General features: G+C 45.2%; 1 protein-coding gene across 1 annotated transcript in view; it reads left to right on the top strand.

Moving 5' to 3' along the window:
* LOC144604098 (syntaxin-binding protein 4) overlaps positions 1-22,196 on the top strand; it is a 123,671-nt gene that overhangs the window by 11,938 nt on the left and 89,537 nt on the right. Inside the window, exon 2 of the mRNA XM_078418220.1 lies at positions 10,939-11,004. Within this exon, the coding sequence (XP_078274346.1) occupies positions 10,939-11,004 (66 nt within the window). The remainder of the gene's footprint in view (positions 1-10,938; positions 11,005-22,196) is intronic.

Genomic DNA, 22,196 nt, shown 5'->3' with positions numbered 1-22,196 from the left:
TGGCGGGGTAGACTTGATGGGCCGAATGGCCTAATTCTGCTCCAAGAACTTATGAACTAATGAACTTGACGGTACCTCTGAAACTCACAACCTCTACTTTATAGAAAGGCATGAGAACCAAACTATCAGAAGGTTCCTCTTCAAGACAGATGCCATCTCGACTTAGACAGCACCATTCCTTTGCCATTGATGGGTCAAAATCCTGGAACTCCCTATCCTCCTGCAGTGTGGAAGTATCATCATTGCCATCATCAGAAGGGTTGTAATGGCCCTTAGGGGCAGCTTACCACCACCTTCCCAAGGGACAAAACATGTTTGGTTTAGTTTAGAAACACAGCATAGAAACAGGCCCTTCAGCCGACCGAGTCCACATCAACCATTGATCACACGTTCACTAGTTCTATCACCCTACATAGCAAGGGCAATTTTTAGAAGCCAATTAACCTGCAAACCTGTACATCTTTGGAATGTGGGAGGAAACCAGAGCACCCGGTGAAAACCCACGCTGTCACAGGGAGAATGTACAAACTCCGTACAGACAGCACCTGTAGTCAGGATTGAACCTGGGTCTCTGGCATTGTGAGTTGGCAGCTCTACCGCTGTGCCACTGTGTCGGATTGGGAGATAATGTGGGCCTTATCACTAGAACAAAAGTAAGGAACGTTCCGTGCTCTAACTTGCCCATGGTTATTCATTCCCATTTTTATTGCAGCACTAGAGAAATAACACGACAAAGAGCCTGTTTTCACAATCAAACTGCAGTTTTTGAAGCAGCCGTTTTTCACAACCAGAACATGACGGCAGCCCTCTAGCACATTAGTGTATCTGGAGCATCAGAGGTTGAGGGGAGACCTGACAGAAGCATTTAAAATTATGAGGGTAGAGCGTCAGAAACTTTTTCCAAGGGTGGAAATTTCAAATATTACAGGGCATAGCTTTAAGATGAGAGAGGCAACATTTACAGGTGGCGTGCAGGGCAAGTTTATTTATACAGAGAGTGTTGGGTGCTTGGAGCGCACTGCCACAGATGGTGGTAGAGGAAGATACGATAGCGGGATTTAAAAGGCTTTTGGATAGACGGGGACTGGAGGAATATGGATCACGTGCAGGCAGGGGAGATTAGTTTAATTTGGCAATCGTGTTCGGCATGGGCATTGTGGGCCGAAGGGCCTGTTCCTGCACTGTGCTGTACTATCTCCATCCATCTCTCACTGCAGCTTAAAAGCAGGGTAAACTTCCTTGGGGATCATCAGAAACTGTGCAGCTGGGTAATAAGTGCATTCCATTCTAACACGACGAGTAACCATTTTAGATGAAGAGTTTGCAGCAAATTGGTATACCTGCATGTTTCCAGAACAACTACCTGTTGTGTGAACCAGGTGATCATTGTGCGAGGGAGTGGCTGACTTGTGCAATTTTACAGTGATCACGGCGTAAAAATAGGAGAAAACGTTGCATTTTAGCTGCTGATCAAAAATCTCCTCTCTGTGCCTCAACTCCTTAACAAGCGGGCACTCTTGTTAATGGGAAGCCAAGCAGAAAAGGTACGGAACGCTTTGGATATTGAACGTAGAATGCCGCGAAGGCTGGAAATCATGAAGTAAAAGCAAAAAGAATGTTGAAATGCTCAGCAGGTCAGGCAACTTCTTCAGAGAGTGAAAGAACAGAGTTAAGGGGCCTGTCCCACTTAGGCGTTTTTTTAGGCGACTGCCGGCAACTGCAATAATCGTAACAGTTCGCCGAAAAACCGGCGACTGGACCCCTCCCCCACGACAATGTCTACGACAAGCTACCACAACCTACCACCTAGTCGACGGCAAGCTACCGACAACTGGCGACCCAATCGTCGCGACTTAGGACGTCCACCTACGACCGCACCTACGACAACCTACGACCACACAGGCGGCAACCTACGACAACGGAAGTCAACCTACGTCTACCTGCGACAAGCTACGACCGTGTCGGCGACAACAGAAGATAATTCACGTCATTTTGACCTCCGGTTGTGACGCCGCTACCTGTCGCCGGTTGACGTAGGTAGTGGCCAATGGAATTCAACGAAGTCAGCACCGGCAACAGCCTACGGTACCTGGCGACAACCTACGACAGCGCCCCTGTCAGGAGACGTCAAGCTACAATCATTGGCGTCAAACCAACAGTCGGCAATTTTTAAAAAACATTTCAAAATCCAGCGGCGACCAGAAAAACGCTACGACTCTTTGGAGACGACTCACGACCAGACAGGCGACACCCCCGGCGACTGTGTGGCAACAGCTTAGTCGCCTGTAGTCGCCTAAAAAAATTGCCTAAGTGGGACAGGGGTCTTAGTGTTTCAGCTTGTGTAGGAAGGAACTGCAGATGCTGGTTGTACACCGAAGATAGACAGAAAATGCTGGAGTAACTCAGCGGGCCAGGCAGCATCTCTGGAGAGAAGGAATGGGTGATGTTTCGAACCGAGACTTTTCTTCAGAGTGAGAGTCAGGGGAGAGCGAGTCGGGAGGTATGGAAAGGTAAGGTGTGAAAACGACAGATCAAAGCCGACCGTGATGTCTTCCTGGTTAGGATTCCTGAAATGCCCGCAGAGTGCCTCAACTGGAGTGAGCAGTGGATGGGGGTGGGGTGGGGTGCCAGAGAGATGGGGCTTGAATTGATGGTCAAGTTACCTAGCTTCCTACGGTGGTTGACGGTGATGTCTTCAGTTTCACTGGCATTAACTGGAGGAAATTCTGGCAACTGTTTGGGTGTTGAACAAGCAGTCCAACAGCGTGGTACTGTTGGAAAGATGTGACAGATGATGGGGAAACTGACCTCTTTCTCTGCACGCAATGTCCCGATGCAGCAGCAGCTGTGTGAGGAAAGTATATGAGATCTGATGAAAGGTCATCCACCTGAAACGCCAATGCTGCCAGGACGGTTTCATTTCTCGTTTCATTGCTTCAATCTCTTTTCCTTTGTATAGTTACTGCGCTCAGTTTGCTCCAAGCTGGACAGATCACGTTTTCTTACAAAAGAGAAACAGCTAAAGATATCCTGATAAGTGTGTGGCGATGTATTTGGGGGGTGTTGGGGGAGGTGGTCACAGGGGAAAAACATATACCATGAATAGTAGGGCCCTAGGGAAAATTGAGCAAAAAGGGGATCTGGGTGTCCACGTGTAAATATCTCTAAAAGTGGTATCACAGGTGGAAAGGGTGGTGAAGAAGGTGTATGGGATGCTTGCCTTCATTAGCCGAGGCATTGATGGTAAGTGCAGGGAGGTCTTGGTACAAGTTTATAAAATATTGGTCTGGAAATACTGTGTGCGGTTCTGATCGCTGCAGTGTAGGAAGGACACGATCTCACTGGAGAGGCCACAGAGGAGATTCACCAGGACGTTGTCAGGGATGTTACATCTGTGATAGCCTGGGGTTATTTTCCTTGCAACAGAGGAGGCTGAGAGGTGATCTAGAGGTATACAAAATTATGAGAGGCAGAGATAGAGCAGATTTATAAGAAACTTTACCCCATATCAGAGGGGTATATCACCAGAGAGTATAGATTTAAGGGGAGAAGTAAGAAGTCTAGAAGAGACCTGAGGAGGACCTTTTCCCCCAGAGGGTGGCTGCAATCAGGGGCACATTGCTTGAGAAGATTGTGGAGGCAGGTACTCCCACTAAATTTAAAAGGCATCTGGTTAGGATTCCTGAAATGCCCGCAGAGTGCCTCAACTGGAGTGAGCAGTGGATGGGGGTGGGGTGGGGTGCCAGAGACCCCACCCCACTTGAATCTCTAGGATGGCAATGGACCAAGTGCTGATAGAGGGGATAAGTAGTTTTTTGATTGTTGGTATTTATTCACAAAATGCTGGAGTAACTCAGCAGGTCAGGCAGCATCTCAGGAGAGAAGGAATGGGTGACGTTTCGGGTCGAGACCCTTCTTCAGACTGATTGTTGGCATAGACATGGTGGGTCAAGGACTTGCTTTGGTGCCGACTGAACAGTGAACAGGATGGCAAAAGCTGTGCCTCTATTCAAGAAAGGCTGCAGGGAAAAGCCTGGGTACTACAGACCAGTGAGCCTAACATCTGTGGTTGGAAAGTTATTAGGGTGTATTCTGAGGGATAAGATACATGAATTTTGATGGACAAGAACTGATTAGGGATAGTCAGCATGGTTTTGTATGCGGGAGATTGTGTCTCATGAATTTCCAAAATCAGTACCCCGTTCCTGCTTTTTCCTCATATCCCTTGATTCCGTTAGCCCTAAGTGTTATATCTAACTCTCTCTTAAAAACAGCCAGTGAATTGGCTTCCACTGCCTTCTGTGGCAGAGAATTCCACAGATTCACAACTCTCTGGGTGAAAAAGTTGTTCCTCATCTCAGTCCTAAATGGCCTACCCCTTATTCTCAAACTGTGATTCCTGGTTCTGGACTCCCCCAACATCGGGGACATTTTTCCTGCATCTAGCCTGTCCAATCCCTTGAGAATGTTATATGTTTCTATAAGATCCCCTCTCATCCTTCTAAATTCCAGTGAATATAAGCTCAGTCGATCCATTCTTTCATCATATGTCAGTCCCGCCATCCCGGGAATTAACCTGGTGAATCCACGCTGCACTCCCTCAATAGCAAGAATGTCCTTCCTCAAATTAGGAGACCAAAACTGCACACAATACTCTGGGTCTGGTCTCACCAGGGCTCTGTACAACTGCAGTAGGACCTCCTTGCCCCTATACTCAAATCCTCTCGCTATGAGGGCCAAAATGCAATTTGCTTTCTTCACTGCCTGCTGTACCTGCATGCTTACTTTCAGTGACTGATGTACAAAGACACCCAGGTCTCGTTGTATCTCCCCTTTTCCAAATCTGACACCATTCAGATAATAATCTGCCTTCTTATTCTTGCCACCAAAGTGGATAACCTTACATTTGTCCACATTATACTGCATCTGCCATGCATCTGCTCACTCAACCAACCCATCCAAGTCACCCTGCAGCCTCCTCGCAGCTCACACTGCCACCCAGCTTTGTGTCATCTGCAAACTTGAAGATGTTACATTTAATTAATTCGTCTAAATCGTTAATATATATTGTATAGGTGGATTACAGCAAAGTATTTGATAAGGTTCCACATGGTAGGCTGCTCTGGAAGGTTGAATATTGTGTTCAGTTTTGGGCACCATGTTATAGGAAAGATGGTGTCAAGTTGGAAAGGGTGCAGGGAAGATTTACGAGGATGTTGCCCGGAATAAGAGGGCTTGAGCAGTAGGAAGAGGTTGAGTAGTCCAGGACTCTATTCATTGGAGTGCAGGAGGATGAGGGGTGATCTTATAAAGGTTTACTAAGTCATGAGAGGAATAGAACGGGTAGACGCACAGACTCTTATGCCTAGGTTTAAGGTGAGGGGAGGGAAGATTTAATAGGAACCAGAGGGGTAACCTTTTCACATGGGCGTATGGAACGAGCTGCCAGAGGAGGTCATTGACGCAGGTAGAATCACAACATTTAAGAAACATTTAGACCGGTACATGGATAGGATTTACAGGGATATGGGCCAAACGCAGGCAGGTGGGACTAGTGTAGATGGGACATGTTGGTCGATGTGAGCAAGTTGGGCTGAAGGGCCTGTTTCCACACTGTATGACTATGATTCTCTATGACTATGAGTACAGCACAGGAACAGGATCTTTGACCCACCATGTCTGGTGCTGACCATAATGCCAATTTAATCTACACACTTGCCTGCACGCGGTGTATTTTGCTCAGTTCCTTGCCTGCTTGTGTATCTGTCTAAATGTGTCATAAACTGTTTCCTCCACTTCCACTGGCAGCATGTTCCACATACGTATCACTCTGTGTGAAATCTTGCCATGTAAATCTCCTTTAAATTTCCCATCACTCACCTTGAAGGCATGTCCTCATGTATTTGGCATTTCTACTCTTGGGAAAAGACTCTGACCATCTACCCTGTCCGTACCTCTCATAATTTTATATATTTCTATCAGGTTGTCTCTCAGTCTCCAACGCTCCAGAGAAAACACTCCAAGTTTGTCCAGCCTCTTCCTGTAGCTAACACTCTTTAATCCGGGCAACATCCTGATGAACCTCTTCTGCATCCTCTCCAAAGCCTCCACTTCCTTCTTGTGATGCGGCAACTAGGGACTCTATAATACTCAGCAAATCCTCGTCAACAGTTCCATTGTTTATGTACTGGATCAATTACTCATAGCATGTATGGGTTCTGTGATCCTGACACTTTTGTTTTAAAAAATATATATATATTTTGCTCACCTAAGAAGCAGGAGCAGGCTTAAACCATGCAGCTTCTGAGCCTGCTTTGCCATCCAGTAAATGGCTGATCCCTGTACATCAGCTCTGCTTATTCACCCAATCCTAAATTTAGTGCTTAAAATACGTTGACCTCAGATCTGAATGCACTCCAAACTTATCATTTATAGCTCTTTAGGATGAAATCATTCTGATTTTATAACCCTCTGTCGAAAGTAATTTATCCTTATCCCCATTTAAATAGACAACTCTTTATACGGACACTATGCACTCTAGTTTTGGGCTTTCCAGGCCTAACTAACGCCTTACTGCCATTGATCCTGTCAACCCCTTCCCTGAATCGCATGTGTTTCAGTGGGATGTCCCTCTCATTCTTCTCAACTCCGGGGGGAGGGCAGGTCTTCTCAACTCCGGGGGGGGGGGGGGGCAGGTCTTCTCAACTCCGGGGGGGGGGGGGGGGGGCAGGTCTCTCATTCTTCTCAACTCCGGGGGAGGGGGAGGGGCAAGTCTTGTGCTCTTCACTCCTACCGTGTTGTTTTATGAAACAAATGTTCAGCTGGGGTTATTTTTGAGCACAGGATTTGCACTTAGAAGATAATCCTCTCAAGCATTGCTTCCACAAGACTGAGTTTGGCCAAGTAATGAGATCAGCGTCCTGTGTGCTTTTCCAGTTGTGCGTCTACTTAGAGATCAGTGCGGCCGCCAGCGCACGCAAGGTCAAGCTTTGGGGGAGAGGTTCTGATATCCTCATGGACTGAACTGCAAAGTGACCTTTTTGGAGGTTTTCTTTGCAACGCTCGCTCTGACCTAACAGTGCCTTCACAGGTATACTCTGGTCCTTAGACTTCAGAGGTACAGCGCCGAAACAGGTCTGACCCACTGAGTCCGCGCCAACCAGCGATCACCTCGTACACTACCACTATCGTCCACAATAGGGACAATTTACAGAAGCCAACTAATCTACAAACCTGCACATCTTAGGAGTGTGGGAGCACCCGAGGAAAACCCACACGGTCACAGGGAGAAGGTACAAACTCCGTACAGACAGCACCCGTAGTCAGGACCAAACCCTGGTCTCTGGCGCTGTGAGGCAGCAACTCTACCGCTGCTCCACTGTGCCGCCCTAAAGTCCTTCAGCAGTGCAGTATTTCTGCAATCTAAAGACTCGTTTTAGAATTATTGTTTGCTTTAAAATATATCCTGCATCTGGCTCATCCAACTCAAAGCCTTTAGAGAGTTACAGATTAATTCTGGATCTATAGCTGGTTATCCGAATACGTGCAGCAACACTATGCGAGCCAGTGGCAGCCTTGCATAAAGTAGTGCAGGCAGGCTATTCACTTTTAGTAGTCTCTCCAATCCCTAAAGGTTACAATGGAGATGTCCGCTTCAACTGAAACAGCTTACGGTAAACAGCTAATGAGCTAAAGTGCAAACAAAGCATAATCACTGGGAAGTGACACTTGTGTTTTGCCACGGCGGAAAATTGCACTACCCTGAATATCCTGCACAATGTCGCAACACAAAATGGTAATTACATTTCCAAATTATTTGGCTGCAGAATATCTCGCGATGTTTCCATGTTGTGCACTCTCTTTGTAAGTTCTTACACTGGCTCCTGTTCAGTAGGGAGGTGTACAATTTAACACAAGTTTTACAAACACGGTGAAATCTAGTTTTCAGTTTTAGAGATACAGCGCGGAAACAGGCCCTTCAGCCCACCGAGTCCGCACTGACTAGTGATCCCCGCACATTAACACTATCATACACACACACAAACACTCAGGCCAATTTACATTTATACCAAGCCAATTAACCTACAAACCTGTACATCTTTGGAGTGTGGGAGGAAACTGAAGATCTTGGAGAAAACCCATGCAGTCACGGGTAGAACGTACAAACTCCGTACAGACGGCGCCTGTTATCGGAATCGAACCTGGGTCTCTGGCGCTGTAAGGCAGCAACTCTACCGCTGCATCACCGCGCTAATGCGAAATCGCTTTACCAATTTTATTATAAGCTCAGGCGGTAACCCACAATATGTAACTTGCGAAAAGCAGTATTACCATGAGGTTTTGTGACTGGTTGAAACAAATTATAATGTGATTGACTTATAGTGTTGTCCTCATGCAGTATTGCTTTTCAAATTGAACAGAAACACCTCATTTCCTTCAGGATGCTTGGGTTGCCTCCTTATACAAGAGAAGTACAGTTTAGTTTGGAGATACAGCGTGGGAACAGGCCCTTCAGCCCACCGACTCGGCACCGACCAGCGATCACTCTGTACACTAACACTATCCTACATACACTAGGGGCAATTTACAGTTTTAGCGAAGCCAATTAACCTACAAACCTGTATGTCTTTGGAATGTGGGAAGAAGCACATGGACAAAACCCATGCAGGTCATGGGGAGAATGTACGCACTCTGTACAGACAGTACCCGTGGTCAGGATCGAACACCAGTTCTCTGGTGGTGTAAAGCATTACCGTTGTGCCACCGTGCTGTCGAAATTTACCCAGGCAGCACAACCTGCTTTATATTTTTAAAGTTTGGATTAGATCTTCTTTTCAAGAGAGAGTTAGATTTAGCTCATAGGGCTAACAGAATCAAGGGATATGGGGAAAAAGCGGGAATGGGGTACTGATTTTGGATGATCAGCCATGATCATATTGAATGGCGGTGCTGGCTCGAAGGGCCAAATGGCTTACTCCTGCACCTATTTTCAATGTTTCTATATTCTTTTCTATGTTCCCTCTCGTTGTACGTTTGCTGCTCCAAAGATAGATTAGCTTTTTGCACCTCGAACAACTATCCATGCAAGTGTGTAGGCAGTCCCCATTTTTAGATTAGTCTAGTTTAGAAATACAGTGCGAAGACAGGTCCTTCGGCCCACCAAGTCCGCGCCAGCCAGCGATCCCACACACTAACACTATCCCACACACACACTAGGGACAATTTACAATTATACCAAGCCAATGAACCTACAAACCAGTACGTCTTTGGAGTGTGTGAGGAAACCGAAGATCTCGGAGAAAACCCACGCAGGTCACGGGGAGAACGTAGGCGTTGTAAGGCAGCAACTCTACCGCTGCGCCATCCAGCCGTCATGTAAGCATTCTGTTCCTGAGAACTCTCCAATGTTTCCACAAGTCAGTGCGAACCAGCGAGTACAGAAGTGGTTGGCATGAGGGTCTTCAGCGAAATATCTGAATCTTACAGCAATGCTGTATTTTATACTATATACAATGACGGAAAATATCCCCGCAATGTATATAGCCAGTGTCAATCTGTTCTTTAGATTCAGATTAGTTTATTGTTATATACACCAGGATGCAATGAAACTTATTGTTCACAGGCAGCTTCAAGTGTAGGCAGTATACATGACAATGATAGATACAACAATAAATATATTAATGCATTAAAAAGAACATTATTGCTATTAATGCGGTAGATTTCCACAAGTCTACAAGTTTCACAAAACTCAAATTAAATAGGATTTGGGGCTGGAAACTATTAAAAGAATAAAATTGCCCTGTATTGTTGATTAGTATCCTTTATTCGACTGTAGAGCTACCCATACTCTATTGCTCTGCATACATTGCTTATAATTCTGAGGGAAAACTTTTTCAGTCAGAGAGTTGTGAATCTGTGGAATTCTCTGCCTCAGAAGGCAGTGGAGGCCAATTCTCTGAATGCATTCAAGAGAGAGCTAGATAGAGCTCTTAAGGATAGCGGAGTCAGGGGGTATGGGGAGAAGGCAGGAACGGGGTACTGATTGAGAATGATCAGCCATGATCACATTGAATGGTGGTGCTGGCTCGAAGGGCCGAATGGCCTCCTCCTGCACCTATTGTCTATTGTCTATTGCTTCTATGTTGTCCTTAACATTATCCATAACTAAACTAATGGAACATATACTGTGAGCAGTTGTCAATGAATAACAGTTTGCAAGTCTGTAACTAACTTTCCTATCTTAACATATTCTTTAAATAATTATGAGAGGATTTGTGTAAATCTGATCTTCTTTGACCTGGGAGCCCCAGTATTGGTAACCCAACCTGTTTCTTTGAAATGTCAAGAGTTTGTCTTCATCTGGAACGATTGCAGAATAAAATCCATATCAAATTACAAACACAGAGGACAATACAAGCAGCGCCTGGAATAACGTCTTGACTGGATAGAAGAAATGTTGGATGGATGCCAGGAATATGGCTCAGAATTAAATCTGTTTTCTGCGTTGAGCTGCACGCTAGCTACGGAAGGGACCTTGTCCTCAGTGTCTTCTCAGATGGGCTGCATGCACTGAGAAACACAGTGATGGATGAATTATACCTCAGTCACCGCTATACCGGCGTGCTTTTAGTAGGATCAATGGGATTTCAGTGTGGAGTGCTCTTCATCATTTTACATAGCACTCACATCCCCAGCGATGCGCGCTCCAGTGTACAGGCTTTACTTCTTGCATAAGCTTAATCTATCTGTGAAGATAGTGACAATGTGGATGAACTCTGCTCATATCTGGAGGAATTAAACATCCATAAGAACTGTCACGTGGGCCAGCTGTTTGAAAGCTTTAGCTTTGCATTGGTTCTCGGCTCTGTGCCCCACCCCCCACCGCCTTCCCCTGAAACAGAGTGGCTATGAGGGAAATAATGAATATGTGTGTTGCAGGGACTGGATTCGGAACGAGATGCCAACCTTTTCAGTCCTCTACAAGGGAGCTGTGATCATTAGCAGGTAATAGATGAGAATCTGTTAAATCGACCACTGCCTGTTTGTTGTGTTTTCTTGTCAAGTCAGTTCCCATAGAAGTCTTCAATTCTGGTTTTAAACAATTTAAACAGCCGAGGGCTTCAGTTTTGCTAAGATTTAAACCGTGATCAAACTCAATCAATCAATTTCTTTGCTTATTGTTTTCTGGCCCGACATTGAGCAAATCAGTGGAATGTGAAGCCCAGCTCTCGTTTAGTGGAGCTGATAGTTTCATGGTGTTGTTTTGGACTAATTAGAAATGCCACCCATTTGGGTGGAGTAAGATGTGTGGAATTATTAGTTACCGCTTGCAGATCTACATTGATGCAGCAAAGGTTTTACATTGTAGGGGAAACTTCGGAGTGTGATTTCTGTTCGCTGAATCCTGGAGGTTATTTTGTTGAAAGATTGAAAATGAATGCTAAATAAGCACCGTGCTGTCTCATTGAGCAGAGTATTTTGGTGCTAATTGTAGATCACCATAAAATGGACTTATCTAGATGAGGTTAGATATTCTCCAGGTGGACACAAAGTGCTGGAGTAACTCAGCGGGTCAGGCAGCATCTCTGGAGAAAAAGGATGGGTGTCGTTTCGGGTTGGGACCCTTCTTCAGACGTTATTCGCCAGAGATGATGAAATCAGAGGAAGTCCTGGAGATAATGACCTGTTGCTCATCTGTGGTCAAGGGGTAGGTAAGATGAGGCTTCCATGAGCTGGCATCTGAAGAAGGATCCTGAACCGAAATGTTACCCATCCTTTTTCTCCAGAGATGCTGCCTGACCCACTGAGTTAGTCCAGCACTTTGTGCCTATCTTTGGTATAAACCGGCATCTGCAGTTGCTTGTTTCGACATTGAGATATTCTGTAAAGAGGTGGTTGTGCTCCCCGACCTAAATCCCGCTCTATTGAGGTGAATGTAAGGAGTGAGCATCGCTGGTGACTGATACTCCCACACCCCTCTGCTGCAGGTGTAGCATTGAGTTACTCTTTAGGTATAATCTTCATGTATCAGTGTGCGTAGGCCCCACATATCCCTGGTGAGAAACCCACCACTGGGCTTTTGACCAAACACACTCTATTGTTGCCTCAGCATATTGTACTCGGCTTCTGAAATTAATTCCAAACAATTGAACTTCAAAGACGATGTGTAGTAGTACTGATTGGGGATTAATTTTTAGGTATCATTTCACAAAGGTTGTGGATAGACACAAAATGCTGGAGTAACTCAGCGGGACAGGCAGCATCTCTGGAGAGAAGGAATGGGTAACGTTTTGGGTCGAGACCCTTCTTCAGTCTGAAGCTCTACCACTCTGCCACCTTGGCCCCCGCGGTCCAACAATGTCCAGTACCCAGGCAGAGGGAGACCACCATATCATCCTGCACCTCGGCTCCTCTTTCCCACGGCACAAGGTGCTGTTTTTCTTCCCACCTCACATCCCCCTCACACTCCGTTCCTGGTGAGGAGCCCAGCACAACACTGTTGACTATTCACTTCCTTTCTTCCGGTGACTCCTATGAGGTGTCAAATATTGATTTTCAGGTGATATCTTCATACAACCTTGTGTTGGCTCGCTTGCGACAGAAATCCCGTACGGTCTGCTGATAACATCTCCTGTCCAGATGAACAGACTGGACCCGAAACATCATCAGTCCATTTCCCTCCACAAATGCTACCCGACCCATGGGTTCCTTCAGTAGTTTGTTTCTCCGCTCCAAATTCCAACCTCTGCAATCTCTTGTGTTTCCATCAAACTTCCAGCAGCACACATAGTAAACCTTTTTCTCCACCTTTAAATGGGATTTGATATGTTGCCTCCAAGTACACCATCAAAATGTTTTAGCAGGCAATTTAAATGACCAGTTCCTCCATCAAGAAACCTTCATTAGTTCCTTGAACTAAGGAAAAACCGAATCAGCATTTCAACTGCAGGCTCCATCTTGGCCAATTCAGCCAAACATACAGGGAAATGTCTCTTCCTCCATGTGTCTCCATTTTCCATGCTGTTTTCTCGTTAAACAACATCTGGTGTTGTAACTCTAACCTCTGCTGACTGTGGATCTCTATAAAGCAGCACTGAATGCCAGTGAAAATCTCACTCGAATGCATTTTCTGCTGCCCAATATATGTAACACACGAGTGATCCACAGTGCCACCAATTCACCAGTGTATATTTTAGTTTGCACAAATGAATAATGCGGCACATTTTGCTAATTTATTATAACGCAAGGGCAGAATTAACTCTAAGACCGAGCCTATGGCAGTGCTTGGCGGATGGTTGAATCATGAAACTGCCGCACAGTAGAAGTCATTTGGGTCCTTGTGTTCATGCCTACCTAGTCCACTTCAAAACAGAATATATGCAGAATGGAAAACAGTGGATCAGGCAGTATCTGTGTACAGAAATGGACAATCGATGTTTTGGGTAGAGACATCAGTCTGAAGAAGGATCCAGACCCCAAACCAATTCTGTCCATTTCTCTCCACAGATGACGCCTGGCCTGCTGAGTTCTTCCAGCACATTGCTGTTTGCTTTCAGTATCTGCAGACCTTTGTGTCTTTAGGAAATAAGCAGAGCCTGATCTAAGCAGAAACCTGCTGTGGATCCAGTTAAGAGCCAAAAAAAAAAGTTTCTATCTCACACCTTTTGCAATTTTCAAATGCCTTACAGGCAATGAAACACTTTAGAAATGTAGTTACTGTTGTAATGTGGGAAACACGGCAGCACATTGGCGTATAGCAATGTAATAATGATCGCTAATCTGTTGGTGGCATGATTACACAGTCCAAGTAATCAGTAAGAAGTCCCCTTCTCTTCAAGGCAACACCCTGGGATCTGTTCCCCACACTAAGAATAACAATTGGGTCTTGGAGTAACGCCCTGTCTGAGTGGGAGTGGGAGTGCCTTCTTACTATAGCACACTCTCGTTGCTGAGCTGAAGTGTTGGTATAGACAACATGTTCCGGCGTTTCTAGGCCAACAGTAAGTGTATCTGATGCCAGGGCAATGATAACTGTGTGGCACATTACACATAAGGGTGCAGATATAAACCTCACAATAGACTGCTATTGTTTCTTTCTATGCCTGAAGCTGGTGAGTATTCCCAATGACCTGACCTAATACTGTACAAGGGACTGATGTCCATGTGTTATGGCCCCTTATATCAGGTCAGGTTGGAAGCTTCAGGATACTGGCCCAGAGGTGGGCCTCTGCCAGGCTCCATTGCCAGCTTAGTGATCACATGCCAGCTTGAGTCAAGTGTAGCACCGAATGTAGATATTGGGTGGTGTGAACATTAGCTAACAATCACCTTCACCATTGTCAGGCGGCTGGAAGGCACATTTCTATTCCTCCTCGCTCCAGTATAAAGATGTCAAAGCCAAGACCAACCATTAATGTTCATGGCATCCACCAGGTTACACTGCTGAGGGAGATGGAAGCCTGATTGGAGTAGATCCTCACATTTATTATCATTGTATCCTTCATGAGCAGCACAGCTAGTACAACTCCTCACCTTGGGGGATATCTGTGAGGAGTTTGCATGTTCCCCCTGTGACAGAGTCAGTTTCCTTTCACATGCTAAATTCATGTGGGTTAATAGGCTAATTAATCATCATAAATTACTCCAAGAGTGTTAGTGAGCATTTGCGAGAGACGGAAAGTAAGATGGGGGAATAAAATGTATTGCATTAAAATTAGTGTGTGATTAGTGGTTCCAAGTGGGTACCTGATGGACTTGGTGGCTGACAGGTTTGTTTCCATCCTGGATGGTACAATTCAGAAAAGTTCTGAGGGCGGCACGGTATTGCAGTGGTGGAGTTGCTGCCTTACAGTGCCAGAGACCTGGGTTCCATCGTGACTACAAGTGCTGTCCGTGTGGAGTTTGTAACGCTCGCCCCGTGGGCTTTCTCTGGGATCTACGGTTTCTTCCTACACTCCAAAGACGTACAGGTTGTAGGTTAATTGGCTTGGTAAAATTGTAAATTGGCATGAATGTGTGTAGGATAGTGTTGGTGTGTAGGGATGTTGGTCGGCACAGACTTGGTGGACCAAAGGGCCTGTTTCTGCGCTGTATCTCTGAACTAAACTAAACTAAACTAAACTAAACTAAACTGAACTAAACCAAACCAAACTAAACTAAACTAAACTAAATTATGATATATAATTGCCTGACCAATAAGGCAATGAACAACATTTAGGTGCTTTAGGGCATAAGCTATTGCCTATAAAATTGGATGCCATTTTATCTGCACTCTTTCACAACCACTGTAACCATTACCCACCAGGTACTCTATCCAACTTGCATAACTCTAAACCAGCATTGGCTACCAATTAATGTTAAAATAGTAATGTTTTACTTTAAAAAACAAATCCAACAGTATCCACTCGACAAATAACTTTCTGCAAGTAATTACATTGGTACTCTACATTGATACAAAATGAAGAGATTTCTGATTTGTTAAATTGGTTCATGACTGTGGGTCGAGCCAGAACTCGGTGCTTCCTGAATGGCCGTCATTTGCTGAGGTCCACTACAGCGCATTCTCAATGATTGATTGAATGAATGAATGAATGAATGAATGAATGAATGAATGAATGAATGAATGAATGAGTGAATGAATGAATGAATGTATACTTTATTGTCACATGTGACAAGTCACGGTGAAATTCTTTGCTTGCATACCCACAGTATGCAAATAGCCGCCACATAATGGCGCTGACAAAGTTACAAAGTATACACAGTATCCGAGCGGGGCACCCTTTGATCTCCCCCCCCCCCCCCCCCCCCCGCACCCTCACCGTGCCCCCCGCCCCCCAACGCTGGGACCCCTTTGCCCATTGTTCTCCCCCTCCCTCACACAATGTACTTTAGAGCAAAATTGTGTCGGAGAATTCAAGACAAAATAGCAAAGCCTAAACCAAGGAACAAATTTTCCAGTGCTTTTCTGGGAAATTGGGAGCTAATGACTTAGCAATGGTGAAGCAACAGGGTGATGTGTCTGAGCTAGGATAGTATGAGACTCCAAGGCTATTGCTGTTCTTCGTTGCTGTTGATTTGTTCATTGCTGGGAGCATGTCTCCATCAGTGCTCTGATTGTACAGTTTCCAGGCAAATGAAGAGGTCCAGTAGCACTAATGCATTACATGGTTATGGATTGTTGGCAAACCTTAAGGTTAAAGGTGATATCTGATCCCAGTGAATACGTGCACAAGATGTCAATGTGGTGATGTGGTTGGATATAAGATTAAAATCTGACCTGCCTGTGCACAATGTGAACCTATCCATGAATCCTCCCACCACCATAAATCTAACAGATTCAGACTCAGTCTGACGAACACTCCCGACCTGAAACGTCGCCTATCCATATCCTCCAGAGAAGCTGCCTGACCCGGTGAGTTACTTCAGTACTTTGGTGTTTTACCATAAATATAACAATCTCAACCATGTAACAGTCCAGAATCCAGCAGAGTAAATGTTCATTCCACCATTTTAAAATATAATCCGAAAGAAAAGTGCTTAAAATTGTTTCTTTCGTTTCCCCTCTTCTTCCAGTCAAACATTTGCTGTAAATATTCACTGCGTTCCATTGCATTTGTTTCACAGTAGAATACACAGGAACAGAAGTGGACCTCTCAGTCCTTCAGATCTATTCTATCCGATTGAATCAGACCTTGGCTGGTCTGCATCTGACTTCCATTATGCTCTTTATCATGTATCTGAATTCTGTGGGCAGCTCGATTATAATCACGTACAGTCTTTCTGCTGTCTGATTGGCAAGCAACAAAGCTTTTCACTGTACCTCGGTACACGTGACAATGAACTAACCTAATCTAAATTACAAACCCAAGAGCTCAGAACAAATGTAGCACAAATCTCCAAGTTTGCTCCCAAATTCCTTTTCTAGTTCACCCATGTGAGATAAAGACATTTTAGACTTTACTTTAGCGATACACCGCTGAAACAGCCGCTGTGGCTGCCTCGCCAACAGTCTGCCTTGTCCTTTTCTTCTTCGTTGTTTTTTAGTATGTGTTAAATGTATGTTTTAGTGTTTTTTAGCTTTGTTTTATGTGGGGTGGGGGGGGGGGGGGGGGTGGAGTTGGGGGAAACTTTTTAAATCTCTTACCTCGACGGCGATGCAAGTTTTTTCTTTATCGTATCTCCGTCCGCACTGTGGCCTAACATCGAGGAGCTGGTGGCCTCTTGCTGGGGATCGACTTCGAGAGCCCCAACCGCGGGAGCCTGCAGGACTTAACATCGAGGAGCTGGTGGCCTCTTGCTGGGGATCGACTTCGGGAGCTCTAACCGCGGGAGCCTGCAGGACTTAACATCGTGGAGCTGGCGGTCCCTGTCGAGCATCGACCTCAGAGCTCCAACCGTGGGAGCCTGTGGACTTTAACATCGTGGAGCTCACGGTCCCTTGGTTAGGGACCGACTTCAGGAGCTCCAGGCCGCAGGAGCTTCGACCGCCCCGACTGCGGATGGTTCGACTGCTCTGACCATGGGAGAATAAAGAGTGAAGATTGGACTTTATTGCCTTCCGTCATAGTGAGGAATGTGTAATCTGCTGTGGGGGATGTTTATGTTAACTTTTATGTGGTTGTGTGTCTTGTTGCTCTCTTTGGTATGACTGTATGGTAAATCGAGTTTCACTGTACCGTAATTAGTACGTGATAATAAAATACCCTTTGAACCCCTTTGAACCTTTGAACAGGCCCTTCGGCCCACCAAGTCTGTGTTGACCAGCGATCAACCTGTAGACTAGCACGGGTCCCTGGTGCTGTAAGGCAGCAGCTCTACTATGGCGCCACTGTGCCACCCTAAAGGCCACAACATTACATTACATTATCACATATCACATTAACTCTTCTGCTTTATTTTCTCTTTTCTAACCTGATTCAAACACAAGGGCAGAAATTCCTGGGTAAATTCCACAGCGGCTTTGCAATTACTCTGGAGAGGTGCCCAAGATAAAACATTTGGAATGGGCCATTTCTTGAGGGGATTTCCCAGTTTCGAACTGTAGTGGCGACTGAAGGTCAACATTTCCCCATATTTTACTTTAATTTAGCCTTTGCCTCCGTCTTATCATCGGTAAATCAAGGCAGAATGAGGTTGAATCTGGAAAAGAACCTTCAAGAAATGCCAGCACATTTTACAGCGCAGTCACTGTTGTACTGTAGGAACTCTGTCGCACTGACATTTACTTTGAATAATATTTAGAATGACCTGTTCAATTATTTATAAAAGAAGAATAAAATCTGTGAGGGGAATCTGACACCAGCACACGATGGAAGGTCATTGCTGGGTGTGTATTTGGGAGGAATGTTCTCGCACACTTTAGCACGGTGTGCTGGCTTATTTTCCATTGGGCCTTCTGTATAATGGAATATTCTATTTAGTAACCCCAGCTCCCTGCTTTCACTAATGTTACAATTTCTGACCTTTACTCTCTCCTTCACTGGCTGTCCCAATTTTTAAAATTGTTAATTCTGTTATTATAAACCGTCCTGCAACAGATCACTGGCAAAATAAAGTATCTCATGGAGAATGCAGATATTCTCAGCAAACCAAACAGGTACACTTCCATCTAGCACCCTCTAGAGCTGGAGTTTTTGAAGGATGAGGGGGGGGGGGGATCTCATTGAAACGTACTGAATAGTGAAAGGCCTGGATAGGGTGGATGAGAGGATGTTTCCACGAGTGGGGAGTCCAGGACCAGAGGTCATAGCCTCAGAGTAAAAGGATGTTCCTTTAGAAAGGAGATGAGGAGGAATTTCTTTAGTCAGAGGGTGGTGAACCTGTGGAATACATTGCCGCAGAAGGCTGTGGAGACCGTCAATGGATATTTTAAGGCGGAGACCGATAGATTCTTGATTAGTGCGGGTGTCACGGGTTACAAGGAGAAGGCAGGAGAATGGGGTTGATCGAGAACGATAGATCAGCCATGATTGAATGGTGGAGTAGACTTGATGGGCCGAATGGCCTAATTCTACTCCTATCACTTATGAACATAATGTGACAGCTCTTGCAACGTTACTTATTTCAACCTTAAGTGCAGGTTTGCTGGAAAACCTGTTTATTTGAATGTTGATCACATTAAGTAATTGTCTCTGCTGTGCTCATTATTGAAAGAAGCAGATCAATTTTCAATATATTAAATTCTACTTACATTTTTCCTCATCTTTATATTATTAAGTTGAACACAGTCCCTGCCATTCTATCTCCTTTTTTCAAGGATTTTAACAGCCAATTCGTTCACTTACATTAAAGTAACACAGGGTTCTAATAAAGAAGGTGTTGGTGGGGACATTGTGATCCAATTAATTCCTACCAATTTGATTGCAATCAAGCAAACAGAATCATTCGCATTTTTCAAACCAGTAAAAGTCCCTGCTAATGGATGACCGTCAGAAGGAACTGATTTTTGTACTCGGTTCCTCCGAAACGTCACCAGTTCCTTTTCTTCAGAGATGCTGTCTGACCCGCTGAGTTGCTCCAGCTTTTTATGTTTATCTTCGGTTTAAACCAGCATCTGCAGTTCCTTCCTACAAATTCCATGTCCCTTGATTTCCTTAATATCTAAAAGTCCATTAATCTCTGATGTTTAAAGTGTGTCTAAAAGTAGAAGTTTAATGATATTCATGTACCTAGAGGTGTTTATTTATCTGCTCGTGTGTGTGTGTGTGTGTGTATTTGGATATTTGCATGTGTATGAGTGTGTTTGTGTGAATTTTGTGTGTATTGTGGTTGTGGTAAGTTTTTCGACTTGACTATCAACTTTATAGCACATTGTCTACAACTGTATCAATCCAACTCCCTGAGTTCTCCGTGCAATGTGTGAGATGATCTGGTCACTTTGTTATCGAGATATATTTCTTGGACGTTATTTTTACTCTTAATTTTCCTGTGAGTGATTTTATCATTAAAGACATGCCTTTGTAATTAGGAGTGGGCCGTTATTCTTTTCAACAGCATCATGTACTGAAAAATAAATGTTGCTTTAAAACATCCTACGGCTGTGCATCGGTGAACAATTATAATGACCGCTTTCATGAAACAATGTTTCTGCGTGACCTGATGACTCCTTGAATGTCTTTCGTGGGGGGAGTGGATGGATGATTGCGTCAGAGCACCTTCATCTTTGCTTAACATGTGCTGCAGTATAATGAAAAGCATCCTCTTAGCGACACTTAAAGGAGATCCAATTCCTCTTAACAAAACATCCAAATTTACTTTGGGAAATCTGAGCGCCCTGAAATGTGTGCAAGCCTTACCTCTGACATTTAATCTAAACAAGTAAGCACCCGTGTTTACATGTGTAGGAAGGAACTGCAGATGCTGATTTAAACCGAAGATAGACACAAAATGCCGGAGTAAACTCGGCGGGACAGGCGGCATCTCTGGAGAGAAGGAATGGGTGACGTTTCAGGCCGAGACTCTTCTGCAGACTGATGACTTTGCTGAAGACTGAAGAAGGGTCTTGACTCAAAACGTCACCCATTCGTTCTATCCAGAGATGCTGCCTGTCCCGCTGAGTTACTCCAGCATTTTGTGTCTACCCGTGTTAACATGTTCACAGCCCATGGCCATTGGCAGGAGCACCCCAGCGATTACTGCATCACATTGTTCTATTCTAGTTTCAGACGAGCATATATACAGCCTGTTCCAACTACCAAAGTGCATTTCAACCTAGGGATAGACACAAGACGATGGAGTAACTCAGTGGGTCAGGCAACATCTCTAGCGAGAAAGAATAGACAATAGACAATAGACAATAGGTGCAGGAGTAGGCCATTCAGCCCTTCGAGCCAGCACCGCCATTCAATGCGATCATGGCTGATCACTCTCAATCAGTACCCCGTTCCTGCCTTCTCCCCATACCCCCTCACTCCGCTATCCTTAAGAGCTCTATCCAGCTCTCTCTTGAAAGCATCCAATGAACTGGCCTCCACTGCCTTCTGAGGCAGAGAATTCCACACCTTCACCACTCTCTGACTGAAAAAAATCTTCCTCATCTCCGTTCTAAATGGCCTACTGTGGCCCCTTGTTCTGGACTCCCCCAACATTGGGAACATGTTTCCTGCCTCTAATGTGTCCAATCCCCTAATTATCTTATATGTTTCAATAAGATCCTGGATAGGTAACCTGTCGGGTCGAGACTCTTCTTCAGACTGAGAGGACAGCATCTGCAGTTAACCAGCATCTGCAGTTCTTCCCAACACATTTTAAAGTGGGAAGTTGTATTGCAATCGCTGCAGTAATGGTGAGAATGTGTTCTGAAAGGAAACTGTCTTATCACAAAAGTTGGAGGAAATCCATCGGTGGCGCAGCGGTAGAGTTGCTGCCTTACAGCGCATAGCGCCGGAGACCCAGGTTCGATCCCAACTACGGGTGCAGTCTGTACGGAGTTTGTACGTTCTCCCCGTGACTGTGTGGGTTTTCTCCAAGATCTTCAGTTTCCTCCCACACTCCAAAGACGTGCAGGTTTGTAGGTTAATTGGCTTGGTGTATGTGTAAATTGTTCCTAGTGTGTGTAGGATGTGCGGGGATCGCTGGTCGGCAGGGCCGTTTTTACAGCATTATGGGCCCCCGGGCAAAGCAGTGTACTGGGGCCCCTACCGTTACTCTCCCCCAGCCCCCCCCTGTCGTGCCGGCGAAAAGCACTTACCGAAAAGCACTTAGCGATGGACTTAGGGTGCTACATTGTTGCAAAAAGCACTTACAGATCGCTGTGAGAAGCACTTAGTGACCGAAAATGTTGCGAAAAAAGCACTTATTGAACCTACATTTTAAAAGTAGTATTTATTTATTGCAAGTCACTTAACATACACAGATCAGCGTGGGGCCCCTATGCTCGTGGGGCCCCGGGCAAGTGCCCATCAGGCCCATGCGTTAAGACGGCCCTGCTGGTCGGTGCAGACTCGGTGGGCCGAAGGGCCTGTTTCTGCGCTGTATCTCTAAACTAAATCCGGAGCACTGCAGTCCTGAAGGCACACACAACATCCCCAGGGGAGGGGAGATTGATAACACCAGTTCAGAGTAATACAGCAGAGAAGCAGGCTCTTCGGCCTAACATGCCCATGTAGACTAAGGTGCCTTCCTGAGCTAGTCCCACCTGCCTCTTTTTTGTCCTTTTCCTATCTGTGACCCTGTCCAAACATCTTTTAATCATTGTA

This window comes from Rhinoraja longicauda, chromosome 21, assembly GCF_053455715.1.
Source record: "Rhinoraja longicauda isolate Sanriku21f chromosome 21, sRhiLon1.1, whole genome shotgun sequence".
Lineage (NCBI taxonomy): Eukaryota > Metazoa > Chordata > Chondrichthyes > Rajiformes > Arhynchobatidae > Rhinoraja > Rhinoraja longicauda.
This window is presented reverse-complemented; position numbering and strand designations above follow the sequence as displayed.